Source organism: Sorex araneus, chromosome 3 (assembly GCF_027595985.1).
Source record: "Sorex araneus isolate mSorAra2 chromosome 3, mSorAra2.pri, whole genome shotgun sequence".
NCBI classification, from domain to species: Eukaryota; Metazoa; Chordata; class Mammalia; order Eulipotyphla; family Soricidae; genus Sorex; species Sorex araneus.
Window position 1 is genome coordinate 193,776,673 of NC_073304.1, and position 21,300 is coordinate 193,797,972.

Sequence of the window (21,300 nt, forward strand, 5' to 3'; positions counted from 1 at the left end):
TGAGTTGACTTTTAAGTTGTCCAGGTAAGTGGAGGGTGAGAGACAAGAAAGAGAAGAGGAGGTATTCATTTAATTCTTTGAAAAAATAGAAAAAATAATTCCCAGTTTTTCCTCAAAATCTTTATTATTACATGGTCTCTTTTTGATGTAAAAATTGTCTCAACCCCTGGACTTGTCTTTAATTTTACTTTAAAAGAGTAAAAGTTATTCTACCCAATAAACTGTAACAAGTCTTATTGCAGATATGAAGCTAAAACTAAAGGAAACTTTAAAAATATGTTCTATAACAGTCATGTGGTTATGGCTACCTAAATTGGATATTTTTTCAGATCAAATTTCTCTGTAGGTAACACTTTTCATTTTAGAAAGTGCTGAGGTAAAAGTCTGGGAGCAAAATCTGTTTATGTGGCACTTCCTTATAGTTGAAAATATTTTATAGTTAAACAAAACCAAGCATGACAAAAGTATTCTAAATATACTTCCAGTTCCATTAACATGTTACTGAATTTTAATTGGGGGATGGGGGGGACAATTCACCCAGTAGTGCTCAGAATCGCTCCAGGTTCAGGGACTCATGTGAGGTATTAGGCTTCCAATTGAGGTCAGACATCTCACTGGTGATAGAGATCTTACTGATGTCAGAGATCACACTGGTGTCATCAGGTTCCTTATTCCCTGCTCTCTGTATCCAGCATATTCCTGGCATTTTGGCATACATAGAGGAGTCAGCCTTGGAGGGCAATGGGGGTACAATAGCATCATTTAACTTTTCACTTAGCACCATGAGAGCTAAACAGATATGTATCCAGTGGTAGAGGTACTCAGTGATAATATTGTTAAACTCCCAGACTTCCGATCGAGAATGACCTGCAATAATAACAACAGAAAGGTGACTGTGGGTCATTTGATATTCTATAACTAAAATATAAGTTAAGACAAATGTTTATTAGTTCCGTTTGAGTCACAAGCAGAGCAGAAACTTCTTCAAATTTGTTGTAACAGGGCCGGGAATATGGCTCAGTGCGAGTGTGTGTGAGGTCCTGAATTTGATACCCAGCATGGAAAAATAAATAATTTCTTAAAAATTAAATTAAAAGGAGGATTTTAAAGAATATTGGAGCCACAGAGCTGGCTCAATAGGCTGAGTGCATGCTAGGCATGTGGCAGGCCTGGGTTCAATCCCTAGTAATTCACAGTCCCTTGTGCACAACTGGAAGCAACCCCTGAGCATCCACAGGATGTGGTCCATCAAAAAACCCAAATAAACAATGGGGGTCAGAGAGATAGTACGGCAGGTTGTGTGATTGCCTTGCATGGCGGCCAACCCAGGTTGGATCTTAGGTATCCCATATGGTTCTCCAAGCAGCAGTGCCACAAGTGATTATTAAATACAGAGCCAGGAGTAAACCTTGAGCATCACAGGGTGTGCCCCCAAAAACATAAACAAAAATAAATATGTGATTTCAGGAAAACATCAAATTAATTTTGGTATATTTACATCACAAAAGACTATATAGCATTATATATACATATACATGTATATAGATATATAGATATTTTTATGGCTAAATCTCAAAACATATTGATTCCCAAAAGCAATTTTTAGAATACCCTCTACTTTTGCATACAATTAAAAAGTAGTTAAGGGGCTCAGGGAGACAGCTCAAGTAGTAGAGCACATGCTTAACAAGTGTGAGGTCCTGAATTTGGTTTCTCATACTACATGGCCTCCCTAAGCTCTGATTATTGTGACCCTGGTAGCCCCTAAGCATCATAAAGATTAGCTCTATGTCCCCTGAATACACTGGAGATAGCTCCTATTAAAAAAATTGAATCTACAAAATAACATTATATTGTGGTCAAGGATGTGGCTCAAGGGCAGAGCACTTGTCTTATGTATGTGACACCTTGAAATTGATTCCTGGCACTGCCACCCATTACAAACTCTGTCCTGAATTCATACATATGTAGTATCACTGTATCACCGTCATCTTGTTGCTCATCAAGTTGCTCGTGCGGGCACCAGTAACATCTCCATTGTGAGACTTGTTGTTACTGTTTTTTGGCATATGGAATATGCCACAGGTAGCTTGCCAGGCTCTGCAGTGCGGGCGAGACACTCTCGGTAGCTTGCGGGGTTCTCCCAGAGGGGCAGAGGAATCGAACCTGGGTCGGCCACATGCAAGGCAAACGCCCTACCCACTGTGCTGGAGCTATACATATGTAGTAAGGAAATGAATTATGCACAAAACAAATAAACACAAAACTCATAATATATCCTCTTTAGAGAGGATGAAAAGAGAATGGAGTTCAAGAGTGGTACACAATCTCAATTGTATGTAATAATTTTAATTTGATCCCCCACACTGCATGGTCCCCTGAGCACCACTATAAATGACACCTGAAATGTAGCCAGGAGTAGTCCCTGAACGCTATTGAGTATGGCTTCTACACAAAAAATATATGACAAAATTCCACCATTCTACACCATTATGAATGTTTGGTTAAGTTTCAAACTTTTAAACTGACATTCATAAGCATTTTTCACAAAGACAATATCTAATATTCAGATAGGATGATCCAATGGAAAGAAAATATACTTTAGAGCTTGGGGTTACAATCTTGAGTATCAGACCAGTTTTGTGATCTTGAGCAGGTCACTTAATAGCTCTGTCTCTGTTTCTTTTTCTCTAAAATGTAGATAACACCTCAAAATTGTATGTGGGTTGATGAGAAAATATATGTAAAATTATGCCATGGAATAATAGCTCAGAAAAATATTTTCTTTCTCTTTCACCTTCAGGTCTGGTTTTTTTATACATTTATGTTACCTCTAGTATCTTACATAGTATAATAAACGTTTGCTGAGTTGAGTTGGATAAATTATTTAGTGACAACTATAATCTATTATTATTATTATTTTGACATACCTGGCAGTGCTCAGGATTACTCCTGGCTCTAAGCTCAGGGATCACTCCCCACTTTATGTAATTCCAGGGATCCACTTGAGGTTGGCTGTGTGCAAGACAAGTGCTTTGCCTGCTGTACTATCACCCCAACCCTGATACTTAAAATTAATGAGATTTTTTTTTTTTTTGTGGGCTGGAGCGATAGCACAGTAGTAGGGCATTTGCCTTGTACGTGCCTGACCTGGGTTCGATTTCCCCGCCCCTCTTGGAGAGCCCGGAAAGCTACCAAGAGTATCTCGCTGGCACGGCAGAGCCTGGCAAGCTACCTGTGGCATATTCAACATGTCCAAAACAGTAACAAACAAGTCCCACAATGGAGACATTACTGGTGCTCGCTCAAGCACAGTGACAGTGTTTCTCAGGGGTAACCACAGTCAGCTCTGGGTGTGAAGACTGCCTGTGATGATGCTCAGGAAACATGTGGGACTGGGGATGGAACCCAGACTCCCACATGTAAAACATGAACTTCAGCCCTTTGAGCTACTGATATATTACCCCTGTCCATTAACAAATGGTCTTACATATTAAATATTCTACTCAGATTTATTAACAGCAACGATAATTATATTACTAATATCTATTGAATAACAAATCAGAACTTAAAATTGTTTTTTAAATTTGGTGTGTGTGTTTGTGGGGGGGGTGCTTTGGGTCACACCTGGTGGTGTTCATGCTTACTAATGGCTCTGGGCTCCCTCCTGGCTGGTGCAGGGGAGTATATAGGATGCTGGAGATTGAACCTGGGTCAGACGCCAGCAAGGCAAGAACCTTACCCACTTCATTATTGCTCTAGACCCAAAACAAACTCCCCTATAATCAATTGACTCCCCTATAATCAATCAACACGAAGGAACAGGTTTCCTTGAATTAGCAAGGCATATCACTACATCAAAAGGTACAATTGTGGGAAAGGAAAGGCATGGAATGTGTGGAAAATGTTCACAGCTCTCAATTTTAATTTGAGGTTTATCTTACAACATTTGGGGACGGTTCTCTAGAATTCTCTATTTCAACATCCACAGTGATACAGTCTACTCTCAATTTTAAGTGTTCAATAAGAGTGGAATTGAAAGCAATAAATTGTTGAAATTTAAGTTGGGTTTTTCAAATACCAAATCGTTTTTTTCAGACATACCCTAGCAACATTAATAACAATTATGAATTCAAACCAAAAATAGATATTTAGTTGTGAGAACACATTAAAATATGTGTTATGTCATAAATATAAATCATGTTATATTTATGGACCAATAATATACATTTAAGATATTGAATTGCTTTTGTTACCATTCTGATTCTTTTTTGTATTCATTACCTTCCTGCAATGGTTTGAAGTTAATTCAATCAGTTGCAAAAATTATTGTGCTTATCTTAATGTCCCAGCATTATAAATCTAAACTAAAGTAGTATTCACCCTAGAACACTCCCAAAATCATTTCTAACCAATTTTCTAAAATACAACTCAGCTACCCTTCGCAGCTTTTATTCTGCCTTTCCCAGATCCCCATTAAGAACTCAGTTTCTTCAATAACTGCCACAGTGTTCTTATCTGAACAACCAAATGAACAGACCCCTATCTGCAGCTGTTATTAAGCTGCATTAGCCATAGCGTCTCCATGGTAATTCAAGGACAGGAGATGGGAGCAAGGTCGCTCCCTTTTACAAGCCCTCTTGCTTGTTTCCTGTCTTATTGTTACTGGAGATAGATAGAAACTCTGAACCTGCATCCACGGTGATCCTTATTTGCCAGCCCTTTCCAGTGAGAGATGGATGCTTTAGCAAGTGGCTTTAATGATTCTTCTAATGAAGCCTCTCTCCCTCCCTTGGGTTTGTGTTAACAATGGTTGAGTGCTGCTGCTCTCTTGTGGTGGAGTGAGCTCAGATCTTTGCAGCTTGGTAGCCAACCATAGCAAGAATTTGCACAGATATTTCAGAATTCTCTCAAGCAGACATAATATCTTTATTTTCTTCCTTACCACAGAAATTATGCTTCAGGGAGGGCTTTGTAAAGTTTATACTAAATGATCATTTATCTGAGCTCGAAAGAATTAGGTCAAGTCAGGGATGTCACTCTGTGGTAGAGTAAACATATGTCTTATGTTTGAGGCCCTGAGTTTAATCCCTGAACACTTCTCTCTACGACTCCTTGCACACACACCCCCAAGAAGGATAAGTCAGTCTTTGAATATTTGAAGTTGTTCATTTAGAGGACTTTCAAAGTGTTTATCTAGGTTCTGGTTTAATCAATCTTATAATTACATGAAGGATTGATTTACTATGCTGAAAACATGGGGGTTTCATATAATATTTCTAAAGTAAAATTTGATTTACAGATCCCTACTCTAGTACTGCTTTAGTTAAGTCCTTTGGGAGTTATGAGTAAAGTTAAAAATGGCAAAAACAAAACAAAACATATAGTACGCACTTAAGTTTCAAGTACAAAAGTATAAAATGTATAAAGTATAAAATGGGGCTGGAAAAATAGTTAAGTAAGGTGCTAGCTTTGCAGTGGCTGAGCATTGCCAGGGTGATCCTTGAGCATAGAGTTAGTTAGTCCTGACTGAAAACCACTAGAGAAAGAAATAAAGAAAGAAAGAGAAAGAAAAGAGAGAGAGAAAGGAAGGGGAGAAAGAAAAAAAAGAAAGAAAGGAGAGAAAGAGAGAAAGGAAGGGGAGAAAGAAAGAAAGAAAGAAAGAAAGAAAGAAAGAAAGAAAGAAAGAAAGAAAGAAAGAAAGAAAGAAAGAAAGAGAGAAAGGAAGAAAGAAAGAGAGAGAAAGAAAGAAAGAAAGAAAGAAAGAAGAAGAAAGAAAGAAAGAAAGAAAGAGAGAAAGAAAGAAAGAAAGAAGAAGAGAGAAAGGAAGAAAGAAGGAGAGAAAGAAAGAAAGAAAGAAAGAAAGAAAGAAAGAAAGAAAGAAAGAAAGAAAGAAAGAAAGAAAGAAAGAAAGAAAGAGAGAAAGGAAGAAAGAAGGAGAGAAAGAAAGAAAGAAAGAAAGAAAGAAAGAAAGAAAGAAAGAAAGAAAGAAAGAAAGAAAGAAAGAAAGAAAGAAAGAAAGAAAGAGAGAAAGAGAGAAAGGAAGAAAGAAGGAGAGAAAGAAAGAAAGAAAGAAAGAAAGAAAGAAAGAAAGAAAGAAAGAAAGAAAGAAAGAAAGAAAGAAAGAAAGAAAGAAAGAAAGAAAGAAAAAGAAAGAGAGAGGAAGGGAGGAAGGAAGGAAGAAAGGATGGAAGGAAGAAAGGAAGGAAGGAAGGAAGGAAGGAAGGAAGGAAGGAAGGAAGAAGGAAGGAAGGAAGGAAGGAAGGAAGGAAGGAAGGAAGGAAGGAAGGAAGGAAGGAAGGAAGGAAGGAAGGAAGGAAGGAAGGAAGGAGAGCTTCTTTTAACTAAGAACTAAACAATGATCAGGGGTATTTCTCCACAACCTTCCCTTCCTTTTGTTGTTTTATTGTTGTTGCTGCAAAGACTGGAGGTCACACACATTGGTTGTGTTGTAGGGGTTGTCTGACTTCTTGTGTTACTTGTGGGTTTTGCATGTTTTAGTGTCTTTCCCCCACAAATTCCAGTGTTTTGTTTTTTTCTTCTTTTTTTTCCCCTTTGGGTCACACCATCGATGCACAGGGTTCACTCCTGGATCTGCTCTCAGGAACTACCCATGGCAGTGCTCAGGGGACCATAGAGGATGCTGGGAATCGAATCTGGGTTGGCCATATGCAAGGCAAACATGCTACCTGCTGGGCTGTCACTCCAGCCCCACAAATTCCAGTGTTAATGCTCACCAGGAGTCCCGCACACTTGGTTACATGGCTCCAGAATCAGACCCTCTAATGGGGACCATGCCCAGTGCATGTGGGTTATGAAGGGAATCACGAGCCTCACATTCATGCTTTAGTGCAATAATATCTGGCCTGGTAATTTTTGTTTATTTGTTTTTTGGAGGGCCACACCTGGCTGTGCTCATGACTTACTACTTACTGGCTCTGTGCTCAGGGATGACTCCTGGGAGGGCGGGGGTAGGGCAACATAGATGGTGCCGGGATCAACCTGGGTCAGCCACTTGCAAGGCAAAGAGCCTTACCTACTGTACTATCTCTGGCCCAGCCAGCAGTGTTTTTTTTCACTGCCTTGCTCCTTCATCAGTAGCGTTTATAGTTTTAAGTCTCATTTCTATTGTTCTGCATACCTTATCTCACTCCCTAGCCTTACTGCAATGTGAAAGAATTGAACATGCAACATTATTCACTGAAGCAGGCTTGTGTGAAGATTTCAATCTATTTTTAATGAGGAGCCAGAGGAACAGAACAGCAGGCAGGATCCCTATCTGCAGCCGACCTCAGTTCAATTCCTGACCCACATAACATCACCAGGAGTGATCTCTGAACACAGAAGCAACAGTAATCCCTGAACACTGTCAGGGATTACTCCCCCCCCCACCCAAATTAGGCAGAGGAACTCATATTTGCCATAGCAGGTGGGCATTTAAGTTACTATTAATTTAAGGTGCTCCCAAAGGCATTGTAGAGTGCAGTTTATCAGGAATTAGTATTTAATAAGGGAGGTTAAAAAGGCAAAATTTGTTTGTTTGTTGTGGGGCTACACCCAGTGGTACTTGAGGCTTACACCTGACTCTATGATCACGGGTCACTCCTGACTGCACTTGGGGGAAATATGCGGTGCCAGGATCAAACTGAGATTGGCCCATAAAAGGTAAGCGTCTTAATCTTTCTGACCCTAAAAAATGCAATTTTTCTTCATTGGAGAAAAGTGAAGCTGTTAGCTTTGCATCCTATCAACTCCCAGTTTTATCCCTGAGCACCACCAGGAGTCACTTCTGAGTAAAAAGCCAGTAATAATCCCTGAGTCCACAGGGTGTGGTTTAACCTCTCCCTCTGCCAAATCAAACAAATCAGAGTTCCAGGTTGAATACTGAATTTTTCAGGTATATTCGTTTCATGCGTATTGCAGGGAAAATTTATGTACAATATCACATTATTGGCTTTTTTTCATGACATAGCTAAAAATCAAATCATGTATAGATTGAAATAAGTATAATTCATTTCTTATTTTTCATTTACTAGAATAGCTTTAGAGAAATATAAGAGAGAGAGAAAGAGAGAGAGATACATGCTCAAGAGAGAACACTATCCAGAGTGATGAGAGCGGAGAGTATATATCTCACATTGAGATGGTGATGAACCCCCAAGTTGTAGAAAGTACAATGCAATTTACTTTATAGAAATTCAGTTTAATACAACAGTGGCATTTTTTGATCACACACCTAAGTTGATAGCAAAAGTAGAGTAGGGCTCCCATACATGTCTATTAATTTATAATTTATTTTTAAAAATCTAAACAAAAAGTCAAAATTAAACAATGAGAGAATAGATCATTAAAAATGAAACTCACATGATATTTTTTGTGTACTCCAAATATATATGTGTGTCAGTTATTTGCTCCTTTGCTTGCTTTTTTTCTTTTGGAGCTTGAAAAGGGAAGTTTATAAAGGTTCCAGTCATCAGCGTATGTACTTATGTTATTTGTTTGTACCATGACACTCTTTCCCTCAACTATATCTGATCTCCCCCATTTTGGAGACTTTATATCTCCAAGGAATTAATTTCCAGGGCATGGAAGGGAGTATACTAGTGGCATGATGTAAAGAAGATGAAATACAGAGACAGAAACAGTAAAATAGAAACAGAAGCAACAGGGAGAAAAAAACTTCCAAAAAGTCATCATGGGCCAGGGAGATGACTCAAGGACTGGAGTGCATGCAGGAGCCCCAAGCACCACATGGTTCCTTGATCACCCCTAAGAGCCCCCTAAGCACCGGGCTAAATGTGTTCAAACTCCTGCTATCAGTTATTATGAATGTCCTCAGAAAGAGAAGGCATTGCATTCATGAAACATGAACAAGGTGTTGTAGAAAGTAAATAATTAGAGAACAGTAATAGAAGTTCTAAATCCTAACACATGCAGAAACAAAAATTAGTAGGATTAGTAGGTAAGGTTGACACTGCAAAAATCACCACCATGCCTCCAGCTGGACTCAGGATTGAGCCTCACCTAGAAATTAACCTACTGAAAATTTAGGTTTGCGGGTCTTTTAGACTGAAATTTCCAGACTTTCTCAGGGTTGGGATGGGCTATGATTCCCCCAGCTCCCTGTACTTCTGAAAACCTTGGCAGCCATGCCAATCAACCACCTCCAGTGCCATGTAAGCTCATCTGCTAGCCTTGCTCCAGAGACTCATAAATAAATCTTGAAAAAGATCAACTTGCCACAAAAAATCTTATCAGCCACCTACTCAGGCTGAGACATCTGGGGCACCTCGGAGAAAGGCAGGTCATCTGCCCAAACAAAGTCCCAGCAGACACTTGCTCTGCTCATGGGACTCATATCGAGTCATTGTCTTCATATCGAATCTCACCCAGAAATTAACCTGCTGAAAATTTGAGTATGGGTCTTTCTGACTGAGATCTACTTGCCTTCTTGGGGTCAGGATAGGCTACCTCCCTCCCCCTATCTCCTTTACTTCCACAAGCCCTAGCAGTCATGCCCACACCCCAAAGTCACCATCCAGTTAAAAATTTAACTCCAGCTGTATCACGCAATTAAAAATTCTGAACTTCCTGGAGTGTATGTCTGTGAAGACATGCCCAAACTCTACAACAGTGATAATACAGTAGTACCACACCAGATTGGATGGGATGTAACATAGAAGGCAACCAATCTCAAGTAACCAGACAGTAACACAGAATGCTTAACCTGTAATGACATCTTACATCTTGTAACCCCTCATACAAGAATTTAAGGTTTCCATAATAAGATACAACAATTTACACTACTTTTCTTCTAAGGAATTTTAAAAATTATTCTGTTAGCAATTTATTGATAACAAACAATATAGAATAAGTTATTGTGGGCATGTTATGGAGGCAGGCTTGAGAAGTGGTTGGTAGAATTGGAGACAATAATGGAGAGACAGTGACAATGATGGTGGGACTGGTGTTGGAATGCTTATAACGAATCTTCATGAACAAGTTTGCAAGTCATATGTTTATATAAAATGTAGGGGTAAAATTTACACAAGTAGACTTACCTATTTCATGTGAACTCCAAAATATATTGTCATAATTTCTTTAAAAGTTTTATTAATGACAGCTAGGGAATGGTTCATACCATAACAAGATCCAAATAGAAAATGAAATTTAATTCAATGTATAAAAAAGAAGATAAGGTTGAGACAATGTCTCAGAAAGTTAAGCAAAAAGTTAAACTGATGAAAAAGCAGGAGATAAAATAAAGGAATCTTTGGAAACTAAATCTAGAAAATTCAGTATCTGAATAACAGGGGCTCCAGAGAGGGAGCACAGGAAGAGGAGCACAGGGCCACTACCACTCTAGACCATCTGTGTAAATGAGAAAAGACAACTATGATGGACGAATGCTTTCTGTGAGCACACAGTATAGGGAGCAAAAGATGTGTCTCCTTTAGGCATACAGTTTTTTGTTTTGTTATTTTGGCCACACCTGGCTGTGCTTAAGACTTACTTCTGGTTCTGTGCTCAGGGATCACTCCTGGCAGTGCTTGGAGGACTGCATTAAGTGTTGGGATTAAACTGGAGTGGGCTGCATGCAAGGCAAATACCTAAATCCTTGTACTATGTATGTCTCTGGCCCCCAGATAGTGTTTTAAGCTAAGACATGAGTTTAGTGAATAGAATCTTTGTTGGACTGAAATTCAATTAGGGCATCTTGTGCAGTTCACAAATCATACTAATGTAAGTAGCAACCTTGATGTTGTGGAAGAAATTCTGCAGGACATAACTAAAAAGATTCAGTTAGTGTTCATATCAATGCAGGAAAATATCAAGGAATAGTATTATGAGATTTCTAATTAGGGGGTTAAAAGAATGATTATATAATTTCTAGAGAGAAATTAACCACACTGAAAATTTAAAGTACACAGGCAGAGAGAATCAGAAATCATAAACTCTTCATCTTTTTTTCTTGTTTTGTTTTGTTTTTGTTTTTGGGTCATATCCAGTGGTGCTCAGAACTTACTCTTGGCCTTGCACTCAGGGACCACTCCTGGCAGGGCACAGAGGACCATATGGGGTGCTGGGGATTGAACTTGGGTCTGCCACATTTAAGGCAAATGCCCTATGTGCTGTACTGTCGCTCCAACCCAGCATATTTTTTTAAAATAGAAATCAGCACAGCAGGTAGGGCGTTTGCCTTGCACACTGCCGACCCAGTTTCCATTCCTCTGTCCCTCTTAGAGAGTCCGGCAGGCTACCAAGAGTATCTTGCCCACGCGGCAGAGCCTGGCGAGCTACCCATGGCATGTTCGATATGCCAAAAACAGTAACAAGTCTCACAATGGAGACATTACTGGTGCCCGCTCGAGCAAATCAATGAACAAAGGGATGACAGTGTTACAATGATACAGAATAGAAATCCTGGATATTGTCAAGTTTCTTCTGACGATTAAAGTATTTTCTTAAGAAACATACTATTCTGAAACTGTATGAAAATTAGATGAATCTCACAGGGAACTTATTTACAAACTGGATAAAGTTAAAGGCCAAATCGGTTGGTCTCTTTGGCATTCTTTGATTGTCAAGCAACTCTTAATTATTACATGTTAATTATTTATCTTGAATTGTTTCATATTACTTGGTTGGTTAAAATACATCCATGATCACTAAATGTTTCACATCATTCTCCTTTTCACGGTTTTAAGCTGTCAAAATGATTCCCATTTTTATTTGGCTCCAAAAATAAGTGTCACACCAATACAGAATAAAATTATTCTCGCTCTTACTGTCAAAAAAAAAAGTATTTTCTTAAGAATCTAAATATAGATGGGTCCAGAGGAGATAATACCCTAGCTCAGTGCCCAAGGGTAGAGTGCTTAACTTGATTGTGGCTGATCTAGGTTTAGTCCTAATTACTGCATGTGGTCCTCCAAGCATTTCTAGGAGTGATTGCTGAATGCAGAGCGAGTCCTGAGCACTGCCATTGTGGCCACAAACTCCACCTCAAAAAAAAAATGTCAAACATAGTTTCCATGGGGCCCAGGATTTTCACTCAAAGACTGAAAACATATACTCACACAAAAATTATAAGCAAATGTTCAAAGAAATATTAGTTATATGACCAAAAAGTGGAAACTAACAAATGGATAAAATGTGGTATAATCATAATCACTAAGTCATAAAAAGGAATGATATATAGAAACATGCTAGTATAAGGTTCATCAGGCAAAAAGTGAAAAAGATCAGTCTCCACAGGCTAAATTCCAACAGGAAAATCTCCACAGGCAGCTAAGGGTCAGGAGTAGCTCTGAGGTAGAGGACATGCCTCACGTGAGGCCTGTGGTTCAGACCCTGGCATCTAAAGTAGGGTGGGGAGAGGAGAGTAACTAGGCAGGTACTGGGCTTCTCTTTGGAGTGATAAAAACGTCCTACAGTTAGATGGTGAAGGGATGACTTCAAGAGAATAGGAAACTGGAACTAAGACACCCCCCGCCCCCGACACATGATAGAACTGACCTTTTGGGGCTGGAGAATTGTACATCGAGTAGGGTGTTTGCCTTGCTTGTGGCCAACTCGGGTTCTATCCTAGCATCCTATATAGTCTGCTGAGCACCACCAGAAGTAATTCCTAAGTGCAGAGCCAGGAGTAATCCCTGAGCATTGCCTGGTGTGACCCCCAAAAGCTAATAAATAAATAAATAAATAAATAAATGTTTAAAAAATAGAAATCAAACTAAGATCTTAAAAATGACCAACAAAAAAGCCTAAACTAGGCAGGAAGAAAGAAATAATAAAACTTAGAGCAGAAATCAATGAGCTGGATTTCCAAAAAACAATCCAAAAGATCAATGAAACCAAGAGCTCATTCTTTGAAAAAAATAAACAAGATTGATTAACCACTAGCAAGACTCATAAAGAAACAGAGAGAATCCTAATAAACTGAATCAGAAATGAAAAGGGGAACATCACAATAGAAACCAAGGAAATTCAAAAGATCATCAGAGATTACTTTGAGAGTCTGTAGCCACGAAACAAGAGAGCTTAGGGGAAATGGATAAATTCCTGGATTTTTATAACCTACCAAGACTGAATCAAGAAAATTTGGAATACCTGGATAGACCTATCACTATCAAGGAATTTGAAACAGTAATCAAAATTTTCCCCCCAAACAAAAGCCCAGGTCCAGATGGATTCCCTAATGAATTCTTCCAAATCTTTAAAGAGGATCTACTGCCAGTCCTTTTTAAGTTTTTCCAGGAAATTGAAGAGGCAGAAATACTCCTCTATGAGTCACATATCACCCTGATACCAAAAGCAGACAGAGACACCACAGAAAAAAGAGAGAGAAAATTACAGGCCAATATTCCTGTTGAACATAAATGCAAAGATTCTCAACAAAATATTAGCAAATAGAATACAGCAACTCATAAAAATGGTGATTCATTAAAAAAAGAAAGAAAAATAAAATTGAGATTAAAGAAAGAGAAAAAAGGTTATATGTAAAAATTTTGAAGGAAAAAAGATCATACACCATGACCGAGTGGGCTCATCCTGGGGATGGAAGCATGGTTTAACATTCACAAGTCAACAAACACAATCCATCATTTCAATAAAATAAGAGATTAAAAACCATATGATCATATCAATAGATGCAAAGAAAGCATTTAACAAGATCCAGTACCCGTTTATGATGAAAACTCTCAGCAAAATGGGAATTGAAGGAACTTTCCTCAATATAGTCAAAGCCATCTACCACAAGCCCACAGCAGCATTATTCTCAATGGGGAAAAAATAAAAACCTTTCCTCTAAGATCAGGGACAAGACAAGGATGCCCATTCTCACCACTTTTATTCACTATTGTATGAAAGTACTTGCCATAGCAGTTAGGGAAGAAAAAGATATTTTTTTTTTCTTCCAGATAGGAAAGGAAGAAATAAAGCTTTCACTATTTTCAGATGACATGATTCTATACTTAGAGAATCCTAAAGCCTCTACCAAGAAGCTCCTAGAAACAATAGGTTTGTTTAGTATTTGTATTTATTTAGTATTTGTTTACTATTTGTATAATAAATTGGCAGCCTACAAAATCAATACCCTAAAGTCCATGGCTTTCCTATATGCAAATAATGAAAAAGAGAACATGATACGCAAAAAAAAATCCAATTTCATTCACAATCATGCCTCAGAAAATTAAGTACCTCAGAATCACCTTAACTAAGGAGGTAAAGGACCTATACAAAGAAAACTACAAAATGCTACTTCAAGAAATAAAAGAGGACACAAGGAAATAGAAACCCATCCCCTGCTCATGGATTGGGAGAATTAACATTGCCAAAATGGCAATACTCCCCAAAGCATTATACAGATTCAGCACAATCCCTGTAGAATACCCATGACAATTTATATGTCAATAAACCTCCATGAATAGCTAAAGCAATTTTGTTTTTGCTTTTTGGGTCACACCCGGTGATGCACAGGGGTTACTACTGGCTTTGCACTCAGGAATTACCCCTGGCGGTGCTCAGGGGACCATATGGGATGCTGGGAATCGAACCCGGGTCAACTGAGTGCAAGGCAAACGCCCTACCTGCTGTGCTATTGCTCCAGCCCAGCTAAAGCAATTCTTGAGGAAAAAATGATGGGAGGCATCACCTTCCTCAACTTCAAACTGTACTACAAAGCAGTAATAATTAAAACAGCATCATATGGGAATAAATACAGACCCACAGACCAATGAAATAGGGTTGAATATCCTGATACACTCTCTCAAATAGACGATCATTTAATCTTTGATAAGGGAGCAAGAAACATGAAGTGGAGCAAGGAAAGCCTCTCTAACAAGTGGTGCTGGAAAAACTAGACAACTACATGCAAAAAAAAAAAAGGCTCATACTTCTATCTAATTCCATGCACAAAAGCCAGATCAAAATGGATTAAAGATCTCAACATCAGACCTGAATCCATAAGGTACATTGAAGAAAAGGTAGGCAAAACCCTCCACAATATTGAAGCTAAGAATATCTTCAAAGAGTAAACACCACTGACCAATCAAGTGGAAGCAAAGATAAACAAATGTGCTGCCTTAAACTAAGAAGATTATGTACCACAAAAGAAATAGTGAGGGGCCGGAGCAATAGCACAGTGGATAGGGCGTTTGCCTTGCATGCAGCCAACCTGGGTTCAATCCCCAGCATCCCATATGGTCCCCCAAGCACTGCCAAGAGTAATTCCTGAATACAAAGCCAAGAGTAACCTCTGTGAATTGCAGGGTGTGACCCAAAAAGCCAAAAAAAATAATAGTGACCAGGATACAAAGACAGCCTACAGTATGGGAAAGGATATTCACCCAATATCCTTCTGATTAGGGGTTATTATCAAAGATATACAAGGCACTGGTTGAACTCTACAAGAAAAAGAACATCAAATCCCATAAGAAAATGGGGCGATGAAATGAACAGAAACTTTCTCAAAGAAGAAATTTGAATGGCCAAAAGACACGTGAAAAAATATTCTTCATCACTAATCATCAGGGAGATGCACATCAGAACAAACAATAATGAGATATCATCTCACATCACAGATACTGGCACACATCCCAAAGAACAAGAGTAACCAGTGCTAGTGCAGATGTGGGGAGAAAGAGACTCTCCTTCATTGTTGGTGAGAATGCAGAATGGTCCAGCCTTTTTAGGAAACAACATGGACATTCCTCAAAAGACTAGAAATTGAGCTCCCATTTGACCCAGCAATACCACTTTTGGTAATATTCCCAGGGGGGCCAAAAAACACACAACAGAAACACCATCTACACTCCTATGTTCATTGCAGCACTATTCACAATAATTAGAATCTAGAAACAACCTGAGTGCCCAAGAACAGATGAATGGATAAAGAAACTATGGCATATCTACACAATGAAATACTGTGCAGCTGTTAGGAAAAATAGTCATGAAATTTGCCTATAAATGGATGAACTTGAAGAGTATTATGCTGAGTAAAATAAGTTAAAAGGGGAGGAACAGATATAGAATGACTGCATTCATTTGTGGCATATAAAAAATAATATAGTAGAGGACTAATGTCCATGACCAGGAAAAACAGGGGCTAGGAGGACTGGTCAATGACTGGAATCATCAAGTGTGTGGGGGGCAGAGGGTAGAGAAGAGAACAGTATGACAATAGCTGGGAATGATAATGCTAGACAAGAGCTGAGTGTTAGAAGTAGAAGAAGGGATATTCTTGATAACCTTTCAGTACCAATATTGCAAACCACAATGCCAGAGAGAGACAGACAGCAGACAAACTGAAAGACAGAAACAGAAAAAAAGTGCCTGCCATAGAGGCAGGTGGGGTGGGTGGTGGTGGCAGTGGTGATGGGAGGGAACCTGGCGACACTGGTGCTGGGAATTGTACAGTGGGGGAGGGGTGGGTGTTGGAGCACTGTACAACTGAAACTTAGTGATGAACAGTTTCTTAAGGGTCTCGCTCACAGTGATTCAATAAAAAATAAAATAAATAAAATAAAAAAGAAAGCAAGTATAAAGTGAAAAAGGAGCAACCTAATAAGTGGCAGTGCTCAGTTGTGGCTAATAATTATATAGGCAAACTCGTGTAAGCGTTGTGTTTAGTTAATCCCAAGTTGTAATATAAGAGGAAGGTAGGTAAGAAAGCAGTGATAGAATAGAACTTTCATCTATAATAGAGAAATCATTTAACAGGATTTGTTTTGGAGTTTACACCCAGTGGTGCTCAATGTTTGGCCAACCGTGTAGTGCTAGGATTCAAAACTGGGCATCCCACCTGCAATGCTTGTGCTGAATTGGGACTATCTCCTTGAACTCAATTAACAAGCATTATATCTGTTAATTGAAAGGTAGTGATGTTGGGTCAGGGCTATGGCCCTGTGTTAGATTCCCTGCAACACAGAGTGGGGGAGGGGGCATGGAGGGAAACATTGGTGGAGAATATACAGAGGATCTAAATTAATCAGATAAAATAATGTTCTTAGAATCTTGTTGCCCGTTTCACTCTGGTTCACTAAAAATAACCCAACACAGTCTCACAGTTGTCAATTCAGTTCTGTGCTATATTCATATTTGATATTTCTGGATGGCTGGTAGAATTCTCTGAAAGGTTCTAATGTCATCTTCATCTGTTCTGTGGGGAGTGAAGAGAGAGTCTTATGCCATATTTGGAAGGGAAGGGGACAGAGAGCAGTGCTTGCTAGCCTCGTCACTTGTGCTGGCAGCAGATTCCCTTGGGAAGGGGAATTTTGGTAGTTGATCAGTGCTGTGACTCTAATGTCCTTGCCCTGATGGTGGGGCAGCTCCCTCCATGTCATCCATGGAAGAGTACGGTGGTGAATTCTGTTGACTGGTTTTTTGGTGCCTGGGATCAAACCCAGGACCTCTCACATGCAAGGCAAGGGCTATTTTGCTGAGCTTTGTTTCAGCAGACCTGTTTTGTGTTTTTCTTTGGGGCATGTGTAGGCATAGGTGGGGAGGGGACAGGGGAGGGCTCTATAGCAATGAAGGTTCCACTAACTTCCAGAGGTGCAAAGGAAGGTCATGAAATGCCAGGGATGAGATTTAATGCTTTGTGCATGACAAGAAAGTGCTCCAGTCCTTTCCTTCAGTTCCCCAGCCTCATGGAGGTGCTTTGAGTATGCTGCTGATTTTCTTTTTAGATGGTGAAAATACTAAGGCTCTACTAATTTGGTAAAGCGCTCTGGGGGCCTTGCATAAAAAGTTGAAGGTCTGTGAACTCATGCTAGGACTGGTGTCTGTGGACTGAGAGGTCATGGATTTATGTGTGGGGAGGAAGTATGATTATTGGGAAGAAATACAGATTTTAGTCTGTGCCGTGATTCTGGTCACACTTGGAAGACAGTCTTCCTACATTTCGATCTGAGAACATCTCCTGGAGACAATCTGTGAAAACTCCTGGTAGGGAGCCATGGGGCAAGTTTGGAGAGAGAGAGAGATAGAGAGAGGAAGAGAGAGAGAGAAAGAGAGAGCAGGTATGTTTGGCAGCTTGACAGAAGGAGTCCAAGTGGAATGGAGAGAAGGGATATTTGAGAAGATGAGAAGATGATCAGGGCATGGTCTTCAGATAGAAGAGGTCAAACTCTGGGCAGAATGACTCTAAGCAAACTATTTTAGGATAAGTGACAGTGGGCAACAGATGATTGATGCTACAGTATGCCAGGGGCCTGAGGGTAATATATCAGTAATATTCACATACAATGACATAGACCTGGTATTTAAGACAACTGAACAAAGCTGCCCGGTACTTCTACATGGAGGGTACCTCAATCTAAAGGTGGGGTACGGTTCAGTAGTTCCACCAGAATGTAAGTGCTTCTTTCTAAAAATGCAAACCAAAGCCACAGTGAACTCTCACCTGTTAGAAGAGTTATTACCAAAAAGATTTTTAAAAATCACAAGTGTTGGATAGAGAATTTGTGAGTACTCCTAATGGGAATGTACATTGGAAACAGTAGGGAAGTTCTTTTAAAAAGTTAAAAATAGAGGGGGGGGGGCTAGAGATATAGTACAGCAGGTAAGGTGCTTGCCTTGTACTTGGTTGATCCAGGTCAATCTCCAACACCACATATGGTCCCTCAAACCCTCCCAGGAGTGATCCTTGATTATAGAGCGTGGAGTAAACCCTGAGCACCAGTGGGTGTCACCCAAACATCAAAACCCAAAGAAATAGATCTACTATATGATCACTAATTATACTCTAGCGTACAAGTATATAAAGAAAATTAAATTGCTATTTCTAAAAGGTATCCACAGCCCCATATTCATTGCAGAATTTTTCACAATAGCTAAGATATAGGAATAATTTGTGTCCAGCAATGAACGAAAATGCTTGAAGTGTGGTATGCTTGTGATGTGGGTTCCATGCCTGGGTTGATAGTCCCAATGGGCTATATGGTCTTGTGTATAGTAGAGTACACTCTGTAGGCTTTGTAAATTATATTCTGTGATGGTCCTGCAATATTTCTTAGAATGTCTACCTGTCATTGAACAATTTATGATTAATGCAATAGAAAATTATTCAGCCATAAAAAGAAGAAATTCTGTCATTTGTAGCAATATGATGGATCTCAAGAGGATTATGATAGGTGAAATAGGTTAGACCAGAGAAAGACAAATACTTTATTATTTAACTTATATAAAGATTGTTGTTGTTGTTGTTTTCTGGTTTGGAGGCCATATCTGGCATTGCTCAGGTGCTCAGGAGACCACATGGAGTACTAGGGATTGAACCAAGGTGGCAGGTAAGGCAAGGGTCTTATACTCTATACTATCTGGCTATTTAAATGGAGTCTTAAACACTGAGCAGCAACTAACACGGCTCCAGGATTCGGGACTGGGACACATCCGAGCTGCGGGGGGGCACTGGAGTGGGGTGGCGCCAGCCCAAAACTCCAAGTGGTCCCGGCCGCCGGAAGTCACGCCCTCGACCCACCCTCGGCGCCATCTTGCCACCATCCACAGAGAAGCGGCAGGCATTCTGGTGAGCAACGCGGCCCGGAAAATGCTCCGGACCCGAATTGGGGCCAGCAACACCGGGGTGCCGGAAAGAGGAGGTACCGCCAGCACACCTTCTCCAGATGGAGCCCTGGCGACACTGAGCAGCAACTAACACGGCTCCAGGATTCGGGACTGGGACACATCTGAGCCGCGCGGCCGCAAAAACATACAATCTTTTAATGGAAAACAAATTATCAAATGCTTCCTTGTTAGGGTTATCTTTGGGTATAACTCCCACAACAATAGTGAGTTTTGTGTTGAAATATGGAACATAATCAAGGTGAAGAGAAAATGAAGTGAAATTCATCAGTTATACAGTTGGGGTGGGGGGTAGGGGGTATACCGGGGATTTTGGTGGTGGAATATGGGCACTGGTGAAGGGATGGTGTTTGAATACGGTATAATTGAGACATAAACCTGAGAACTCTGTAACTTTCCACATGGTGATAAAATTAAAAAAATAAATAAATTAAAAAAATGATGAACAAAAATAAATAAATAAATAAATGGAATCTTAAAATATGTATCAGAAATGATGGGCATTTAGATAGTTTCCAGAGGTGGGAAACAGGAAGTGGGGAGAATGAACATAAGTGTTGAAAGGTACAAACTACAGTTATATCTTAAATTAGTTCTGGAGCTGTAGTGTATATAGTATCATGAGTGCAGCAGACAATACAGTATATTTTAAAGTTGGGCCAGGGAGATGGCTCAAAGACCTAGAGCATATTTTTTCATATGGGAGCCCAAACTCAACTCTGGCATGTATGATCTCCTAATCACAGTTGGTGTGCCCCCCAAATCTTGGACACACACCTCCAAAGGGGAGAATGGAGGGGCCTGCTCCTTATTCCCTGCTCCCTTCTGTCTCAGAGATGGGATTGGACACTGGTACATACCCAGGATCCCCATTCAAGAAGAGGAGCACCCATCTGAGAGGGCGTAAGTGACTCTGTCTACAGGATCTGGCTCTAAGTCAAGGGGTTGGCAATATATGTGGGGACAAAAATGGAGCAGGGCTCAGGGAGAAGGTTGGTTAGATGAACAGGTCACACAAGGAGCAGAAGTGTTGGGGCTCTTGGCAGGAAACATTCTCCCCCTTTCCCTTCAAAGGAGCAGCAGTCAATCACTGACAGGAAGGATTTCTTCTGGATATTTTGTTTTTATTTTTGCATTATCATCATCATCATCCTCATCATCATCATCATCCTCATCATCATCGTTATTTATTGTGGACTACTCCCAACTTCATCTGGCAGTCCTTAGGGGGCCCTATAATGCCAGAGATGGAACCTGAGCATTCTGCATGCAGAACTTATGCTCCAGTTCTTTGAGTTATCTCCCCAGTTTTTTCTGGATTTTTAAATCCTCAGTCACTCATAAACAAGTGTGTAAGTATGCAAGAGTATAAGTAGTGTAGACTAGTACATAACACAGGTATAATAAACATTTTTTTGCTGTTGCTAATGTTATTGTTTCCTTTCAATGGCACCTTTGCAAAAGTTAAGTCAATGACACCTATGAATGCCCGTGGAGCAGCCATATAAACAGACACAACAAAGTCCAGGAACCCTGGGTGTGGCCAGAGTTGCTCTTCAAAGAGAGTAGGAAGTTGAAAAGAGGAAGAGAGGGGTAGTCATAGAAAGGTTCTACAGAGTCATTTTCCCCAATGAATGATTTTTTAAAAAATAAATAACAAAAAGAAATAATTAAAAGTCATACCTTCAACACTCACATAAACCACCAGAGGTC

At 39.8% G+C, this 21,300-nt stretch overlaps 1 protein-coding gene across 1 annotated transcript in view; it reads right to left on the minus strand.

Moving 5' to 3' along the window:
- Positions 1-547: 547 nt before the first annotated feature.
- Positions 548-21,300, minus strand: part of EFCAB5 (EF-hand calcium binding domain 5) — a 96,834-nt gene continuing 76,081 nt past the window's right edge. The window contains 1 exon segment of the mRNA XM_055132217.1: positions 548-867. Coding sequence (XP_054988192.1) covers positions 548-867 — 320 coding nt within the window.